At 35.6% G+C, this 19756-nt stretch overlaps 1 protein-coding gene across 4 annotated transcripts in view; it reads left to right on the forward strand.

Annotated features, from left to right (window-relative positions):
• Positions 1-842: 842 nt before the first annotated feature.
• LOC126969464 (uncharacterized) overlaps positions 843-19756 on the forward strand; it is an 85986-nt gene continuing 67072 nt past the window's right edge. For all 4 annotated transcript variants that reach the window (XR_007730397.1, XR_007730399.1, XR_007730398.1 and 1 more), the window contains exons 1-2: positions 843-1199; positions 2792-2919. Coding sequence is in view for 1 of the 4 variants with exons in the window: in XM_050814892.1 (XP_050670849.1) it covers positions 1103-1199; positions 2792-2919 (225 nt within the window). In the remaining 3 variants the exon portion in view is untranslated. The remainder of the gene's footprint in view (positions 1200-2791; positions 2920-19756) is intronic.

A 19756-nucleotide genomic window follows, 5' to 3' on the forward strand; every position in this document is an offset into this window, starting at 1 on the left:
TATAAGTAAGTACTAAAATCTCCATCCAAACGTTAGCTTATCGTATCGACACTGAAGGCTACGCTGATTTTTAATAATGTTTCGAGGTGACAACCATAGCACTATCTCTTACCTTAAACAGAAAGCTCTTAATATCCTATCTAAAATGGTGCCAAGACAATGAACTGGGGCCTAATGTTGAAGATACTGTCCTGGTGCCTTTTCCTAGGCGGCGGAAGTTGAGTGGCCTTACATTCCCACGACTAAAAAATAAATCTATGCTGTTTTTTCTATGGAAAAGGAGGACAAACGAACGAACGAACGGTCACCTGGTGTTAAGTGATCACCACCGTTCACATTCTCTTGCAACACCAGAGGAATTACAGGAGCGTTGCCGGCCTCTAAGGAAGGTGTACGCGCGCTTTATTTGAAGGTACCCATGTCGTATCGTCCCGAAAACACAGCACAAGGAAGCTCATTCCACAGCTTTGTAGTACGTGGAAGAAAGCTCCTTGAAAACCGCAGTGTGTGTTTTTTCTTTCGATTATTATTCTGCTATTAATATGTCATTGTGTGAAACAAAGTTTCACATGCATTTCATTTTGGTTTCATTTAATCTCACAATTGCTTTTTACTTAGCCGTTCGAATGTACATGCGCTAGTGTAATTATTATAATACTATGAAGTTTAAATACTTACACTTTAATAATCACTTCTATAATTTCATACTTTCATATTTTTTTATAGACTCGAAAGCGTATTTTGCTTACGTTGAATAAATGTTACCAGCACAAAAAATTATACTTATGTCACATTTTCATTTCAAATTTCAATATGACAACTCCCAAACATAAAATGGCGAATAGACAGCTGTAGGATGTAGCGATAAATTTAGCTATTTTAAAATTTTACTTAATATTAATTATCTGATCGTAATAAATAAACGAAAGTATTGTGTTATTATATATTTGTCAATTTTATGTCGCAGTTTATTATAGTGTAATCAATTATCACAAGTGCGTACTTCGTGGACTTCAAATATTTTTTTTGTGTTTTGGCGATGTAATCTTATAAATAATGAAACGAAAATTGTTTCGGCTGTGCATATTATAATGTTTTGATAATGGCTGTGTTATGGGTGATTTTGCTTTTCGTCTCAACGTGGGTTTCTTCTGTCAAGTGTTTGCCAATTGGACCAGCGCCGCAAGTCTACCCTCATGGTAAGTGTACTTTTGTAACATTATGTTCAACTTCTATTAAAAAAAACTACTAAGTTAAGGCTCTAATCGTAGTTATGTTTTTATAACAATTAAGTTGTTTATATAAACAAATGACAACATTGTAATGAGAGTTTATCAATCCTCAGCATATTATGTGCATTATCTTCATAGCTGTAGCCAATTTTGGTTTCTTATTTTTGTAGTAATCTAATTGTGATTCCTCATATTAATATATATGAGACTACTTGGGAATACAAATTGCGTCTTGTTCCTGGCAGTGTCATTCTAAGAAACCAAGATTTGTAAAACATCAGGAATGCCTACATTTTATTTATTTAGTATCCAGCTTAGTTATTAAATCTTCGACATTTATAATATAATAAATAGTAAGACTGTTTAACTACATCCATTGTTATAAATTAATATTATAATATTAATACTTACATTAAACTTTTAAATTGGCTTTTATGTGAGATTTGTAAACAGTTTTAAATGTACCCTCTTAAAGCATAGTTAAAAATTAATAGACTGTAGTCTTTATTTATAAATTGTTTAAGTAGTGGAAGATCAAAATATATTTGTGTTAATTTAATATTCATGTTTTAACGAGAGTGATATTTTTATGTTATTATTGTGAATTATATTGGAGGAAGGTAAGATCAAAAGGGTTGCAATAAAATGTGAAAGTATTAGACTTTATAGGCGAGTAGCACTTCTCTTAAGGAATCCCATAATATTTTATAATAATAATTGAATCATACCATTGAATTTGAAAACAAAATTTATGTGCAATTGGAGACTCAAACTATAAAAAAATAACAAATTGTTGAGATTTGAAAGAGTGACATCTCAAGTCAATCTCCTTATATTCAAATATTTAGGTTGAGCAGGTTATCAACTGTAAAGTAGAGATGAAACTTTAGATGAAGCCAACACCTGACGGTTGAACAAGACATGGTGAGGTTTATGAATGTGACATCACTCAAACTGTTGGCTCAAGCTAAGTGGAAGAGCTCACTCACATGGAAGACTAGGAATATGAGCGGTCGCGGGTTCAAGTTCCATGTCATTCATAAATTTTGTTTTCAAATTTAATTTATGTAATTAAACCCAGAAGTGAAGGTTTTCACTTTTTGTAATTTTGTAGTTTACTTATTAGATTTAAATGACATTCATGAATATTGAGAATTCTCTTGAGCCACTTTTCAATAATTAATGACATAGAAAAAAAATATCTCTAACATGATGTAATTCATCTCGGTGAGGATAATATGATCAAGCTTTCAACTCTGATGCAGTTACTGTGCTTGTTGCCTGATTGGGTATGGACCCAATATGAATCTATTTTTTTTTATGGAATAGGAGGACAAATGAGCATACGGGCCACCTGTTGTTAAGTGATCACTGCCACCCACAATCTCTTGCAATACCAGGGGAATCACAGGAGCGTTGCCGGCCTTTAAGGAAGGTGTACCCGCTTTTTTTGAAGGTACCCATGTCACATCATCCCGGAAACACCACACAAGGAAGCTCATATTTTTCTTTGAATCTGTATTCTAGAAGTGGTGTGTAATTTATTGTAAATGTTTTAGATGAAAATGGATTAAATTTTGAATGGAGATCAGAGAGTGGACTATACTTGCTGCCAGCGCTGGCGTTGGTAGTTGCCGCCGGACTGATCTTTGGTTGCACATGGTGTTACAGGCACAAGGATTGTAAAGTAAGTCACTATTACTTACTTTTTTTTGGATTCTGTTAGATGTGGCTAAGTGTGACTAATTATTTATAGTATTTTCTACTACTCTATAAAATTATATGATTTTCATTAATATTTAGATGTCAGTTTTATATTGAAGTTTAAGATCTTATTTTAATCTTTTATTGTCACATAATTTTATGCGAAAATTACAAGGCATGCATGGTGTTCAAATGATCATATGTGATACACCCTGACCATTACAATGCAGTGCCATCAAATCTTAATAAACCTAAAAATTCTGACAGCTTTGATAATTTCGGTCGTCACTTTGACACTTATGCTAAGTAATTTAACTAAGTATGACACTCTTCCAACCAAAACATAATTGTGGACTTGCACATTTACTAAATTTTTATTTACGGCAGAAATAGGCACTGATGTTGTTCTCACCTAGCTAGTATTGTCTGTAAAGATATACCAATACCAATCATATCTAATTTATATGTTGGGGACTAAAAAGTTGCGGGAGTCTAATCATTGGCGGACGAAACAGGTCGTTGCACCGCGCGCCCTGTTCTCCGCTTATCATAATAATACTTTGAGTAATAAACTAAAGGGAATCGTCAATTAGGACCCTAACAGAGCTATCTACCCCGTTACTTATAAAGCGAAGCGAATAAGTGCGCAACTTATCAAATAGCAAGCGAATCGCTTTCAGCTCAGTGTTTCTCAACATTAACAATTATACACTGCGTTAATTTCACTTTTGGTTCCATACTTATAATTACTTACTTAGCCACAATAGTAGTACATACGTATTTAAGTTTTACGTAAACTGTTGCGTTTTATAAAACAATACAGTTTGTTGACAGAGAGTGGAGTCTTTAAAATAGAGTTCCATTGGCAACTTCAGAATTAATCTTTTTTCTTAGACATAACTAGGTTGTTTTACTATAGAGAAAACTACAAGAAAATATGTTTCCAAACTGTAAGATTTATAGAGTCATTCCTTAAATATCTTGAATATAAATTACATTGCTTCAACAAACGCATTTATTTCATAATTATGTCTCGGAGTAGACTTAAATAGTAAAAAAGTGTTATTTATATGTGTTTTTGGGGGAGACAGACTCTTTAAAAGACACAAAAGTTCTTTAACGCAATCTATCTACGAGCCGTCGGAGCGCGAGTCAGATCAGCGTTTGTCCGCAACAGACTGCCTACAATGCCGTCTCTACTGGGTTGCATACTTTGCGATAAGAACGGCGTAAAAATGTGAATCACTTCACGCGATATATGGAACAGCACGATTCACTCGTTAAGAGATTTTATGAATTAGAATTAAGAGTTGTAGTGGACACAGCAGCGTGACGTTTCGAGTGTGTGGTACTGGGACTGTTATGCAATAGAACAAATATAACAACACCGTTAATCACCGCCGCCTGTATTTCCTATTTAGTGTTCCATACTCTAAAGCATAGGTTCTCAACGTGGGTGATAACGCCCCCTTGTGGGCGTTTGAGACTTTCGGGGGGCAGTAGAAGACCCAGAGAAAATTAGGTGGCATTGAGATGGCGCACATAGGGCGTGGGTAGATTAAAAAATATAGTCTAAAAAGGCAAAAAAAATACACGAAAATACTCTAGAAAAAAACATTCTCAAAGTGGGCGGTGAGCAAAATAAGGTTGAGAAACTATGCTCTAAAGGTAACCGACGAGAACTTTTTTACTAAAGGTGCTGATAGACCTGAGCTTTCACTCGGACAGAACATCGAGCATTCACCGTTTTTAAATATGTCGAACTGAACAATTAATAGAGCCAAGCAAAGCTCAAAACATTACGACGAAAACTTCACAATATTTCTAGTAAATAATGTTTTCTTTACGAAGAAGTCAGAGTTAATGGTCGCGTCTTACGCATTTATACCCCTAAGGGCCATATCGAAAAAATATAAAAAGAAAAATGGTGGCAAACGAAATTGCTTGGCTTGGCAAATGTTCGCTTGAACGCTCGCATAAGTGCTCCTGTTTATTTTTTATTAGCTTCACATTTATTTTTATTTTATTAGCTTAACATCAACTCGTTCTTATGTCTACCTTATATTGAGTCTCGTAAACCTTACCTTTTAGCAAGCCCTTTTGTTAGGTAGGGGCCTCTGCCCGCATATGAATTGAGCCTTATCATGTTACCAGTCTCCCCAAGGGTCGTCGCGACACCGATATTTATTAATTAGCTCATCAACTTAGTCATCGAGTATAGTGATACGGTCTTAATTGAGCGGGTTCCCTTTGTTTTGAAGTATGAGCTTGCGATAAAATGTAGCTGCGATTTCAGATACCTAGAGTAGTGCTCAAGAACTCTCGCGAAATTTTTATTTTTTTCCGGGCGTGCCTACTACAAATAAAACTGTGAAATTTGACCCAATGACTAACCTCACTTTTCTTACATTACTGACCTTGCTTTACTATTAATGTAACAATAGAAATTTAAATAGACTGGTGCAGAAAACGTATATTATAGATATATAATGTTTTATTTAACGTTTTTTGGTACCTTACCTGTACATTAAAGAGTGTATATAATATAGATATAGTAGGTATGTAAAATGGCACGCAGGTTACTAGGTAGGTATGTACCTACATATATATTAGATATGTATCTAATATATAAAATTCTCATGTTTGTAGTTAAACTCCTTTAAAAACGGCTTGACTGATTCTCATGAAATTTTGAGTGCATATTGGGTAGATCTGAGAATCGGACAACATCTATTTTTCATCCCCCTAAATGTTAAGGGTGGTCCACGCCAATTTTTTTTTTAATTTTTTTGACATTTTTTTTTAAATTTGTTTGATGATGAGTCAACATTAAAAAATACATACAACTTCAATTTTCACCCATCTACGATCAACAGTTACTTTTGTATCGCGATTTTAATATCGGCAATACAACGTTTGCTGGGTCAGCTAGTTGCAATATAAAAACAATGGCATACTTTATTTGATTTGACATACTTATTTTATTTTAATACGAACGCCTCCGTACTTCAATGAGACAAATTTCGGACATTGAACTTTATAATTGATATAATATAATAATAATATTGACACACTTTTTACACAAATTATCTTGCCCCAAGTTAAGCGTATATAGCCTGTGTTATGGGTTACAAGACAATGATATATTTAATACAATATACTTACTTAAACATACATAAAGTCATATAAACATACATAAATACATTTAAACATCCATGACTCGGAAACAAGCATCCATATACATCATATTAATGCTTGCACCTACCGGGATTCGAACCCGGGACCTCTAGCTTAGTAGGTAGGATCGCTAACCACTCGGCTATACAGGTCGTCGGCTGTACAGATATGAAATGTCCTTTACGTTCCTTACAACATTATTGTACATAACAATTTTTTTGTTGGCTTTTGTTGCTAACTTCGTTTCGATAACGTTTAATGTTTATTTGTTCACATTCTGCTGTATTACGTCCTTATATTTTAAATGTTAGCCTTATTACACAAATAAAATTTGAAAAACAAAATTTTATGAACGATGCGGGATTCGAACCCACGACCTCCGGCGTTCCGTGCCGGTGCTCTAACCAACTGAGCTAACCGTTCGAGTGCCGCCTCGCTATAAAGTTCTGTTTGCTTTGTTCAACTCTCAGGTTGTGCTTCATCGACAGGATCTACTTTACAGTTGATAACCTGCTCAACCCCAATATTTGCATATTAGGAAATTGACTTGAGATGTCGCTCTTGTAAATCTTTTAAATTTTTTGTTTTTCAAATTTTATTTGTGTAATAATCCTAAAAGTGAGGGTTATCACTTTAAAAACATAACATATTGTTTAGATAGCCTTATTAGTTATGGATATCTATTTATTTATTTATTTATTAAGGAAACAAACAGATACATCACTATAGTACAAATTAAGTTGAATAAATATACAAATTACAATATTGGATATATCCTAGAATAGTTTCACTGAGAACACAAAAGAATACAATTTTACAGACATGACAACAGAACGTTAAGATGAGTGAACAATAGAATATTTAGGCGAATACACAGTATTATATAAAACAAACACAGACAGGGATATAATAATGAATAAAGATACAAGGTTTAAGGTAAGGACAGTAATTGTTGTTTTAACTTAATCTTAAATGCAGCAGTAGAGGAGTGCGAAAACAGGTCGACATTAATGTGAGAATCCAATGATGAACACATTCTGTGAAGAGGCGCGCGAAACCCAATATTGGTTCTAGGAGTCGGTAGGTTGAAAGTTCTGTGCGTGCGTAAAGATATGGCAGGAACATTGAATGGCAAAATCTATTTACCTAATTACTCACTGAGCTATTCGTCGTTCGCTAATTTAGGCTATGATCTATGACTGATGTATGCGGCGTGAATGCATGTGGCGCTCATTACTCATTCGGTGTATTTAGAGTTTTTATTGCTCGCTATATTCAATTGATAGTGGTATGGTTGAAGATTGATTTAGTGGCGGCGCGTAAACACTCAATTACATTCAAATCTATATATATATATATATATATAATATAAATCAATTGCTGTTCGTTAGTCTCGCTAAAACTCGAGAACGGGTGGACCGATTTGGCTAATTTTGGTCTTGAAGTATTTGTGGAAGTCCAGGGAAGGTTTAAAATGTGAATAAATATGAAAGTGTTCGGAATTAAATAAAAACAAAATTTTTTTTTTTCCTTTGATGTGTCCCCCGTCGTCCGATATTTGTTTTGTATGGACATATTTTCTATGAGAGAATTTATTGACGCACGGATTGACAGTTCTGCTGTAAAACAATTTCATTACAACAACAGGGAGCATATTTTACGAAATAATTATTTATGTTATGAAATATTATTGACAAATTCATAAAAAATTGTTTTTTATTTATTATATACAGAACAACGTCTGTCGGGTCAACTAGTGTTGAATAATATATGTGCGAAGATTAGACGATACTTAGAGTTTGGAATAATATAATAATACATATAATGTATTTTAAATATCTCACACTATTAATTATTTTGCGTACCTCAGACACGGCTCATATAACATGTTAGCTGTCCCGACCAAAAAACTCTAAAGCCGCAATATGACCGTCCGACATCGTCTTTACCATTCAGGTGGTACCTATGATCCGCGGTTTAGTCGCGAGCGCGCGCCACTCGCCGCTTTCGTTCGTTAAGGATTTTGATTTCAAAACTACGTGGGTAACACTGAAAATGTTTAGAACTGGCCAGTTAGAAACATTGCTAATGATTACTTTTTTTGAATTTCAATTTTAGAACTCTTTGGTAAACTAATGTAGTATATTGCATTTTATTTGTCATTTGTTTTTGTGCATTGGCGGCAAATCTAAAACTCTTGTTACAGGTAAAAATTAACCTAACGCGAGAAAATTTTCGGTCAATGAGTTGTTATGCCTTTCGTTGTGGGCTTACTCTACAACAAAACTATGATAGGCTGCGATTAGCATTTCTTAATGAAGCCCCATCTCGTGCCACTATTTACAATTATTGGGTTAAAGAGTTTAAGCGTGGACGTAGCAATCTCAATGATGATCTGCGTGAGGGACGTCCTTTAACTTTATTAGTGCTGTGCGACGCATGATAGAGGAAGATAAGAGAGTGACCTATCGGCAGATACGGGCAAGCCTAGGCATTGGTACGAGTCAAGTTCAACAAATATTACACGAACATTTAGGCTTCAGAAAGCTTTGTACCAGATGGGTTCCCCATACTTTAACCGACGCGACCTGATACACCTTCGCATGGACTGGTGTCGCCAAATGTTAGATAAGTTTAACGGCGGTGACTCAAATGCTGTATTTGACATCGTCACAGGCGATGAAAGCTAGATTTGCTACGAACCCGAAACCATAAGACAATCAGCTCAGTGGGTGTTTCCTTTCGAGGATCGGCCAACTAAGGTATCTCTTTTCTATCTCAGGATCCCAAATTCCTATCTGAGCCTGAGCAGGGATTTGTATAGCAATATTGCAAACGCCTAGGAAAAATTTAAATAATAAACGTATTTCAACACGCTGACATAGCTTTAGCTAACCGCTATGATTGTTCTGGTAATTTCTACCGACGACGTGTACATTCTGTACAAGCCTAAAATTGTTTATCTTTTTTCTCAATGGAATGAACACTAAGTAATTAAAATGTGAATCCGAGTATAAAACAACTGTAATACAGTATTTGTTATTCTCTTTTCTCGACCTAAGTGGAATTTCTGTGCGTGATAAAAGTTGTGTTCAGTTTTAACTAGTTTTACCTCATTGTTTCCTAGGCAAAACTCAAATTGCTATTCTATATTACCACGTTAGTTGTGTTTTATTGCAAAACGTGCAGCTAAATGTTAATGTGTTCGAAGTTTTATTTTTACATTATGTAATGTGTGAGTAGCTTTAAATAATGTACCTAAATTTTTATTGTTTTTTATTTAAGATGTACCAACAATAACTCAACATTAACAATTGATTTGCACTTACATACTAATTCTAGGTTGGTTATCTAATTAGTTACATTCAACATTTTAATTATGAAAAAATGAAGTAACTTAATAATAAATCTTAATTCTAGAAACTATAGAATGTAAATAATTATTATAAAGTGGTAAGTGTGAAGTTACAAAAAATAAAAGTAAGAATTAATAAGTCATTAACAATCTTATACAAACTATTATCAACCGTGGTCGTTATTTTTTCTAAAACTTTATTTCTAAATGACTTAAACGTGTCGTGAAAATTGTCAACGTCATGATCGCTGATATCATTGAATGTTGTAGATATTCTATTATAAGGACCGTATTGTTTCACATTCGTTCTAGAGTAATTATTTGAAAATATTTTATTAATCGGTTGTCGTGGTAAACATCTTGGTATTGAGAAATTTAAGTTAGATATTATGTTAGGGTCTATGGATCCGTGTATAATTTTAAAAAGGCCGCAACGGTCCAGAAACTTTCGTCTGTTGGACAGAGAAAACAATCTTAAAATGATTTAATCTGTCACAGTAACGTGATCGATTTGAGAGGCATCTTTGAATGACAGGAATTTTGTAAATGACTTTATGAATTTTTTCCATGCGTTTTATGTGGCATTTATAGAAAGGGTTCCATATTATGCTATTGAACTCTAAGGTACTTCGAACGAGCGTGTTAAATAGACAAATATGAGTAGTTGTGTTTCTAAATTCCTTAGAGTTACTTTTTAGGAAATGTGCTTCATTAGGAGTCCTCTTTAAACTACGTGAGGTGTATGGAGTGAACTGGAAACTGTAACGAGCCGAATCTCACATTGAAGAAAATATGACGTAATTTTTTTCCCGCTAGTAAGAATGCAAAATTGAGATAAAACTGGCACTTTCTACAGTAATAAATGGAGGCCATTTTTACCCTCTATACTGCGAAAACTACTGAGCCGATTGGAATCATATTTATGCCATAAGATGCAGCGTATTTCGGAGATATATTTGTTGGTACTTGTGTTACTTATCCGGAACCTATATTTTTTGATTTACAAACACCTATATATTCGCAATACAAATAATTCAGTCAATGACATTCATTACATCTAATATATAAAATTCTGGTGTCATGGTGTTAAACTTTGAACTCCTCCGAAACGGCTTGACCGATTCTGATGAAATCTTGAGTGCATATTGGGTAGGTCTGAGAATCGGAAAACATCTATTTTTCATCCCCCTAAATGTTAAGGATGGTCCACACGAATTTTTTTGCCATTTTTTTTTTAAATTTGTTTGATTATGAGTCATAAAAAGCATTAAAAAATACATACAACTTCAAATTTTCACCCATCTACGATCAACAGTTACTTTTGTATCGCGATTTTAAAATCGGCAATACAACGTTTGCTGGGTCAGCTAGTAATAATATAACATTAATTCATACAATGAGCGGGCGAGGGGTAATTTTCATTCAATAATAAAAAAAAGTATAAATTTGAAATCTTAACTTTACAAATCTTTTTACCTATATATATTTCTTGTGTGCGTGTGTATGTCACTGAACTACCTCCTAAACGGCTGGACCGATTTTGATGATTTTTTTTGTTTGTTTCAGTCAATTTGAGATTGGTTTAGATTCTCAATTCCGTCCATATAATATAATTCTCCTGCTCATGTGTATGTTAGTGAACTCCTAACGGCTGGACCGATTAATCAAATTTAAGACGTGTGTACAGGACAACGTCTGTTGGGTCCACTAGTTACTATATATATAAATTACATCTTTTCTGAGAAACCTTATTTCTGATCCAATGGAGAGACGACGCGTTGAGTTAATTCCGAAAGGCGAAAACTCACCACTGACAATCTCTCCAGTGTTAATGTGTACAGATTACACTTTATTACATAATATTATGTAACAAAAAAACCATGAGGTCCTTGATGTCACTTTTTATTTTAACCGCCTTATTCATAATAAAACGCTTTTCGAAGGTATAAAGCTATATTAGTTAAAACGTGTTTTAAGCCTATCGAACGTTCGATAAAATTCCTTATTTATATTCCTTAAATAAATCTCCCATAACTAATACGTCTGTATAGTGCGCAATGTTGCCATTTTGTACAAAAAAGCATGATTTCAACTAATATTATGAGGAACTGTCAATGGAAACAGACATCTTTTCAGTGTCAATTGTTTGTCAGTTGTCAAAAGTCACTGTCAAAATAATTTCAAACTTCAAAAATCAAAGCTTAGAAGTCTGTCGGTTGTCAATCTATGACGGATATCCAACAACTTTGAGCGGGAAGCTATAAAACACATTATTTAACGAACAGCTGATCGATGTCGGCCATGTTTTTTTGCGTTAGAGTGCTTAAAATAGGTTTATAGAAGGGTCCTAGCTACTATAAGTCACGTCAGCTTTATCGGAGAGATAATGAGCGTTTTAGGTTATATGCGATTATGAATACCATTTTTTAACAAGCGTATATTAGCGATGTCTTAAATCTCCGCTAAGTCATTCTGAATAAGACAGTAAATTATTAACTATTTATTTATTAGGAGTGTGCATTATTTTGGCTTCTCAATTATAGTTATATTATACATTCTATATCGGCAGACTATCCAATCCGGGCGAAATCGGGACGTGGGACTTACTGCTTTTGCCTGGCCAAAAGAGGTCGAGAAGTGGCCGCTACTTTCAATAAAATTGTGTAAATTTTATCTCTTAATCAAATCGCGTTTTTGCGCTTCTAAAGTTTTTAATAAGCACCACTTTTAATGAAGTTTAATTCAATAGTTATGAACTGTTGACCTCCTTTTACGATGGCGTGGCTTTTGACATAGATTACTGCTTTCAGGAGTTGAACCTTTCGGCGCCGCGGTCGCTAGAAATATTAGGGATTTTTATTCAAAAACTGTATTTGGTGGAGACCGAATGCTTTTTGCTAAATTTCAAAAGACGCTTAATTAATATATAATTGATGACTGATGATGATCTATGCTGCTCTCGGGACATCCTTATAATCAAATGCTCTTTACGTTCGCGTTGTTGGCTATCTTGAATACAAATATTTGAATTTGTTCCACCCATAGAAATCTAAATAAGCATGTACTAGAAATGATATAGCTGCCTTAAATATGTCGACAAGTTTATCCAACTAATATCTTCCCTTTCTTGGCGTGCTTCCGTGCAAAATGGGATCTTGCTATGCCAACTTACGGCCGTTCCCAATATACTATCTACAGATACAGATAAATTCCTACCTTCTACTGTCAGTAATTTGCTGTCAATAATCTGAAGCTGTCCCAATATACCCGATAAGTCATTCTTATCGCCTTATATTGGGACGCGTTAATTGAAATTTCCATACAAACTTCAATCGCTGGTAAGGTATACGTCGTCCCATTGACAGACAGCGCGTACGGATAAGGTAAGATACCGTTGATAAGTTTATTGGGACAGAAAAGTCAACGATATTTACGATTTTTATCTCGAGTAAGAGATAGACTGAATATTGGGAACGGCCGTTAATGGCTGACAGGCTGCATGTTTCAGTATGACAACTCTCGCTGTTATCCCTACTTAAACATTTTATTGAAATAAAACCTTTACTTGGGAGTGCCACGGGCAACTACTAGTAGATTATAAACCACCAGCGAGTAACTAGTCATTTATTTTGAAAATTAAACCTGTGTCTAACGCACACTTTGACAAATCAAAATTGGTTGTATGTACCGAAATTATTTTGTCTTTGACTTTGGTAAAAGATTATAAAGTAGAATCTGTACTCTTGTACTCTGGTGCACAAAGAGATGTTGCTGAGATGTAGATTTGTGTTTCACATTAAAAATCCTAGACTACACGCGAGACATGTGCGCGACTTTAATAGCCATTTTCCGCGTTCACCAAACATGTACTAACTAAAGTTATTCTTAGGCGTATAAAAATACGGTTCAATTTCGTAGTGTCCCTTGCTATACACACTAGGGTTGTCGCTTTGTAAATAATTTATACAATTTATTTTGTTGTTTTTGGTTTGTAGAGCTGCAGTTCAAGCTTTATTTCTATACAATATTGAACAGTTGCACGGTTAAGGCTCATACACCCTGAATGTTTATCACTAAATTATACGTGTACGCACCAGTTTTTATTTTGCTAGTGGATTTTCTTATTTAATAGGGGGTGATGATCCTGTGCCAACACCGAAATAATATAATCTGTGTTGACTGCTTCAGGAGAGCTGAGAAAACACCCATAGAATTTGAAATAAATGTAATAAAGTGATGGTCAGAATCAACCAATTACCATAAAATATTTATCCGTGCTAATTTATAAATATAATTTTTAAATGCCACGTTTTAAAGAATTTGCCAAGTTTTAAATAGTTGCAAAATAAATTTGACAACCCTACCGCTGACAGACTGCAGTGGGCGCAGTAGCGCTCAGGGTTGGCACGACGCCCGCCACGAACAAACCTGCCTCTTGTGACCCCTTCGGGCTTTTATCCGTACATTTCCCCGCGCCACTATCTCGACTGTTACCGTACAATACTGCTCGTTGACCCAACTATGAACTTTGAACCTTCCAAACATCTTTGTCCTTTTTTGCTTTCTATTGAAAACAAAGAAGTAGGTATTCTGACGTTATATAGACACGTTTCACTAAGTAGTAAGTAGCTTGAATAAAGGATAAAGTACAATGCTTATTGGTTTAAGTTCATCAAGTGCTTACCTCCTTTCCAAAGTTGGTTTATATGTACCATACCAGCATTCTCGGAAAATAAAGTAGCGTAGCCGTTCCAATTACAGCGCTAATGCATTTTTTTTATGAAAATAAGGGACGAGACGAGCAGGACGTTCAGCTGATGGTAATTGATACGCCCTGCCCATTACAATGCAGTGCCGATCAGGATTCTTGAAAAACCCAAAAATTCACTGCACATTACATACTTGTTTCGCTTCGTCCACTTTCATTATTCCTTTGATTCATGCTCTTCGGTTTAGGGTACTCTTGACCTGGCCTTTTTTCAAGACGTTCCTGATTTGGTCTCGAAACGTCCGCCTAGGTCTACCCCTGCCAACACTTTCATTCACACTGGCCTTATACAATTTTTTCGTCAATCGTTCTTTTTTTTTATGGAATAGGAGGACAAACGAGCGTACGGGTCACCTGTTGTTAAGTGATCACCGCCGCCCACAACTCTTGCAACACCAGAGGAATCACAGGAGCGTTGCCGTTCTTCATTCATTCTCTCGACATGGCCTAACCATCTCATCATATCTTCTCAATTTATGTCAAAACACCTTTCAGGCTACAACGTTTCCTTATCTTACTATTTCTTATCCTGCCACTCAGTTTAACTCCTATCATACTTCTCAACGCTCTCATCTCAATAATTTATACGTGATATACCTAAATTTCTTACTATTATATTATTAGTTACTTGTAGCTACACCTTTGCCTACCTTGCTAGAAAACCAATGCACGGCCCTGCATATAGGTCTCTTTTCGAATCACGCAGATATTAAACGCAATAGATTAGCGACAAATTTTCCGGTGAGTGTTTAGCTGATAATGAATGAGTAATGCAAATCAGTTGTAAACAGCTCGTTAGCGGATCAGAGCGCGGCCATGATGGAAGTGTTAATAGAAACATCAAGACACCGAAACACGGCCGCGGCGTGACTCGTGAGTCAGCTGATAGCGGTCTCGGCCTTGGGGTAGGTCGCCGATTTAGTAATGCGATTATAAAATTCGTTTCTGATGACTGATATTTTATAAGACTAGGTCGACCTTTGTGAGCATTTTTTTTGGAATAGGAGGTCAAACGAGCGTACGGGTCATCTGGTGTTAAGTGATCACCGCCGCCCACTTTCTCTTGCAACACCAGAGGAATCACAAGAGTGTTGCCGGCCTTTAAGGAAGGTGTACGCGCTTTTTTACCCATGTCGTATCGTCCCCGAAACACCGCACAAGGAAGCTCATTCCACAGCTTAGTACGAGGAAGTAAGATCCTTGATAACCGTACTGTGGAGGACACACATCCAGATGGTGGGGATGATATCCTAACTTGTGGCGTGTCGTGCGAAGGTGGTGTTCATGGTTTCATGAAAAAGTGCAAATCCATCTTGAAACTCATGTGTATAATAGTTTAGTTCGGTACCAAAATTAAATGCATTATGTTATAAATTTGTTACAATATTACTGCTTCTACTCTACAACAAAACTAACTTCAGTTCTGTCGAATCTGCCCATAGTCGTTAATTTATATATTTTTTTTTTACGCGTTTTATTAGCTTCACCTTTATGTATGTTTGTTTGTAACCGACTCATTTGGGCGCGATTTTGACCCACTTTAAACGGCCAGATTTGGTTCAAACTTCGTAGATTTATCGAGGACCGATGACAATACATTAATTTGATAAAATTATTCCATTCTTCAATTTGCAAATTATAATTTTTGTTAATTTATATAATTGTTGTTTCATTAAGAGACCGGCTGTTAAGTGGTTAAATTAGTTATGAATCGGTTGAATTGTTGAGTCTGGCCGTCTAAACAATAGGTGGTGTGCGCGCATAGAAGAGCGCTGTACTGATTTAAAAGTCGGCCGATAGTTTGCTGACGATTCAGTTTGAAGGCAATCGTGTAGCCGATCAAACTTTTTTGTCGGCCGATACCGAATCGTTATAATGTGCGCACTCTCAAACATCTTCATACTGATTAAGAAACCAACCAAACTATCGGCCGATCTAAATTCTGCAGTTTGCGGGGTCTCTAGTAAAAGGCATTTATTTTCTCAAAATTGATTCCTTTAGAATTCTTTTTGATGTCATTTCTAATAACTACTAGATACTACTACCGCTAATAGTCGATAAGGCAGGAATTGATGTCGCATTTAAATTTCAACCATTATCTTTTCAACCAAAGCGTGTTTATTAGTTTTTTTTAAACTGCTTTTATGATTTCAATTTCGTTAGCGATTTCATAATATTTAGTAGATGTCTGAATGTGCAATGTTCATTTGTCACCACACCTATGTCTGTCGCTAAAACGGTGGGTAGGTACACTTGTATGGTTGTTCCGGTTGGAAGGGTGTTAGGTGCCGATGTAGCTGAGCTCGTGACTCATTGGATCTTTTACTGACAGACCTACAATTAATTAATCGAATCGATATTATTACATCTACATCGTCATTAGATTACAAAACGTTTAACTAGTTAACAATCTTATATTTACACTAGCTGACCCAGCAAACGTTGTATTGCCATGTAAAGTAATTAAAAAAAAATTTGGGCTATGAAAAATAGATGTTGGCCGATTTTCAGACCTACCCGTTATACACACAAATTTTCAAACAAATTGATTTAGCCGTTTCGGAGGAGTTTGGTAACAATCACCGGGACACGAGAATTTTATATATAAGACGAGAATTTTTGTATATATTAACTACTATTTTTTACTACTTACATCTGTTTTTATAAAAGTTCTTATTTTAATTTATTTAAAAACAATCTGTACCCATTTTTTTATTATTATTATTAATACAAGGCAAGTGTGTGTGGGCAAGTCGGTCGCGGGAGACCTCGTAGAACATTCGTCGACCAAATTGGGGACGTTTTGAGAAAAGGAGAGGTCCGAAGCACCCGCAACCGGCGAGCATGTATGAAAAGAGTAGTGAATGTAGAGGAAGCGCGTGAGGTTTGTAATGATAGAAGCAAATGGCATTCTATTGTCTTTGCCTACCCCGACGGGAACAAGGCGCGAGTTTATGTTTGTATGTTTATTATTAATACACAAAAGTTTCATCATTGCGTGGGACAGTTTCAACAGTAAATCAAACCGTATTGACATCATAAAGTTCAACAGCTTTTATTTGTTTGAGGCTCTTTAGAAACAGGCCTATCAGATATCCTTATTTTTTTTTGTGAAATGAAGTAACTCTGAAGAAAAACTTCTCCCGAATATAGTTATCCATGGTTCATGATACATTTTACAATAATATTTTACCAAACAAAACAATTATTTAGATTTGCAAGAGCGACTTAAGTCGCTTTCCTAATATGCAAATATTGGGGTTAAGCAGATTATCAACTGTAAAGTAGATCCTGTAGGTGAAGCTACAACCTGAGAGTTGAACAAAGCATACAAGATTTATGTTGATGATTGTTTATATCTTTAAAAGTTCAAGATTCCATAGCCTTGTTTCTTACACATAAAAGACATCGGCTGAAACTCGACCGTGCTTAGCGAGTAAGTTATTATTATAATTGAATACACTAGTAAGTACCTACAGGGGCGTGCATTGGTTTTCTAGTAAGGTAGGCACTGTAAATCTAACTAGTCGTAGTTGAGCTTTGGAATATGCAAAGATTGCTTACTGTAAGTACCTATCTGGTATCTGGAGCGTCAAGAAAAATGTTATGAGTGGGTGTTCAATAGAAGTTTTGTTCTAAAATAACGGAACCAAAATAAATTAAACTAACTTTAACACTAGTGCTATATTTATTTAAGTTTATAACCTGAGTACCTATAAGTATGTAATATCCTAGTGAGGTGGGTGTACGAATTAAAGTGAGCTGAGTCACCGAGCTAGATAACAACGTTTATAAATAGATGCTCACTCGCGCTTGTATCCTGAATCGATTCTTGGACGTTCACGATCACAGTACGCGCCTTGTTCAGTCACCTTGACCCCAGCTTCCTATAGCCCTGCACGCGTAGATGGCTCATCGGCTGCGAGAATTTTACCAAAAGGTGACGAAATCCGCATTAGATCTGAGGTGAAGTAACGTACGCGTCTTTTTACAGAACAGAATATATTCAATTGATGGTTTTTTTATACGGCCTGCCCATTAGAATGCTATGCCGCTCAGGATTCTTGAAAAATACAAAAAAAATGAGCGGCAATACAATAGCACTTGTCACCTCGAGACATAAGATGTCAAGTCTCATTTGCCCAGTAATTTCACTAGCTACGGCGCCCTTCAGATCGAAACACAATAATGCTTAAACGTTACTGCTTCACGGCAGAAATAGGCGCCGTTGTGGTACCCATAATCGAGCCGGCTTCCTGTACAAAGGAGCCTCCCACTGGTAATAAATAATAAAATTAAGAGCTGTCGAACAGACTTCAGTATCTCTCGTAGGTGTATTGTAAATCCAAAACTATATAGTCGGTGAAAGTGCGATTTCACAACTCGGCTTTTGTCTCGCGCCCACAAACTGCACTGTCTATAGTAATTGCTACCTATTTCCCTCGGTGGACAATGTACTTCTTTTATGTAATGAATTATTTATATATATAACTAGTTGATACGACAGACGTTGTTCTGTATATAATAAATAAAATAATGTTTTTTATTAATTTGTCAATAATATTTCATAACATCAAGAATTATTTCGTAAAATATGCTCCCTGTTGTTGTAATGAGATTGTTTCACAGCAGAACTGTCAAACCGTGCGTCAATAAATTCTCTCTTAGAAAATATGTCCATACAAAACAAATATCGGGCAACGGGGGATTATATATAAAAATGAATTGCTGTTCGTTAGTCTCGCTAAAACTCGAGAACGGCTTGACCGATTTGGCTAATTTAGGTCTTGAATTATTTATGGAAGTCCAGAGAAGGTTTAAAAGGTTGAATAAATATGAAAATACTCGGAATTAAATAAAAACAACAATTTTGATTTTCCTTTGATGTGTCCCTCGTGCGTCGTTAAGTTATCAAATAAAAAGATAAGTTTAAAATGAATTTTTATATCTTTCTAACTTTCTCAGGAGATTAAAAATAAACTTCCTTAAAACACGGGTAATGACACTTAAAAAAGGATTCCTTTTGTTTGTTTTTAGTTTATTTTATACAAAAGTTTAGGTCGTATATCGATTGAGGCGGTACGAAGCCTGCCGGGTCAGCTAGTGTTCAATATAAAATACATATTCAGTAATGTTAAATTACACTTAACTTACTGTGTTGGTTAAGGTTTTCATGGCGAATCAAGTGAGCGTGTGGCGGGGCTGAGCAGCGCAGGCGCATCGACTGAGTCACGAATTGTACGCGCTATCTAATTACCTGCTAATTATAATGTACGCGCGCACGTGCTCGCCCTGACGACTGATTAACGCCATTGTTACTACATAACACTTGGGGTTCGCATTTATCTCATTTTGAACTCATTTTTTATTAGTGGGGGGCTGCTTTGCACAGGAAGCCGGCTAGATGATGGGTACCCCAACGGCGCCTATTTCTGCCGTGAAGCAGCAATGTGTAAACATTACTGTGTTTCGGTCTGAAGGGCGCCGTAGCTAGTGAAGTTACTGGGCAAATGAGATTTA

This window comes from Leptidea sinapis, chromosome 18 (assembly GCF_905404315.1).
Source record: "Leptidea sinapis chromosome 18, ilLepSina1.1, whole genome shotgun sequence".
NCBI lineage: Eukaryota > Metazoa > Arthropoda > Insecta > Lepidoptera > Pieridae > Leptidea > Leptidea sinapis.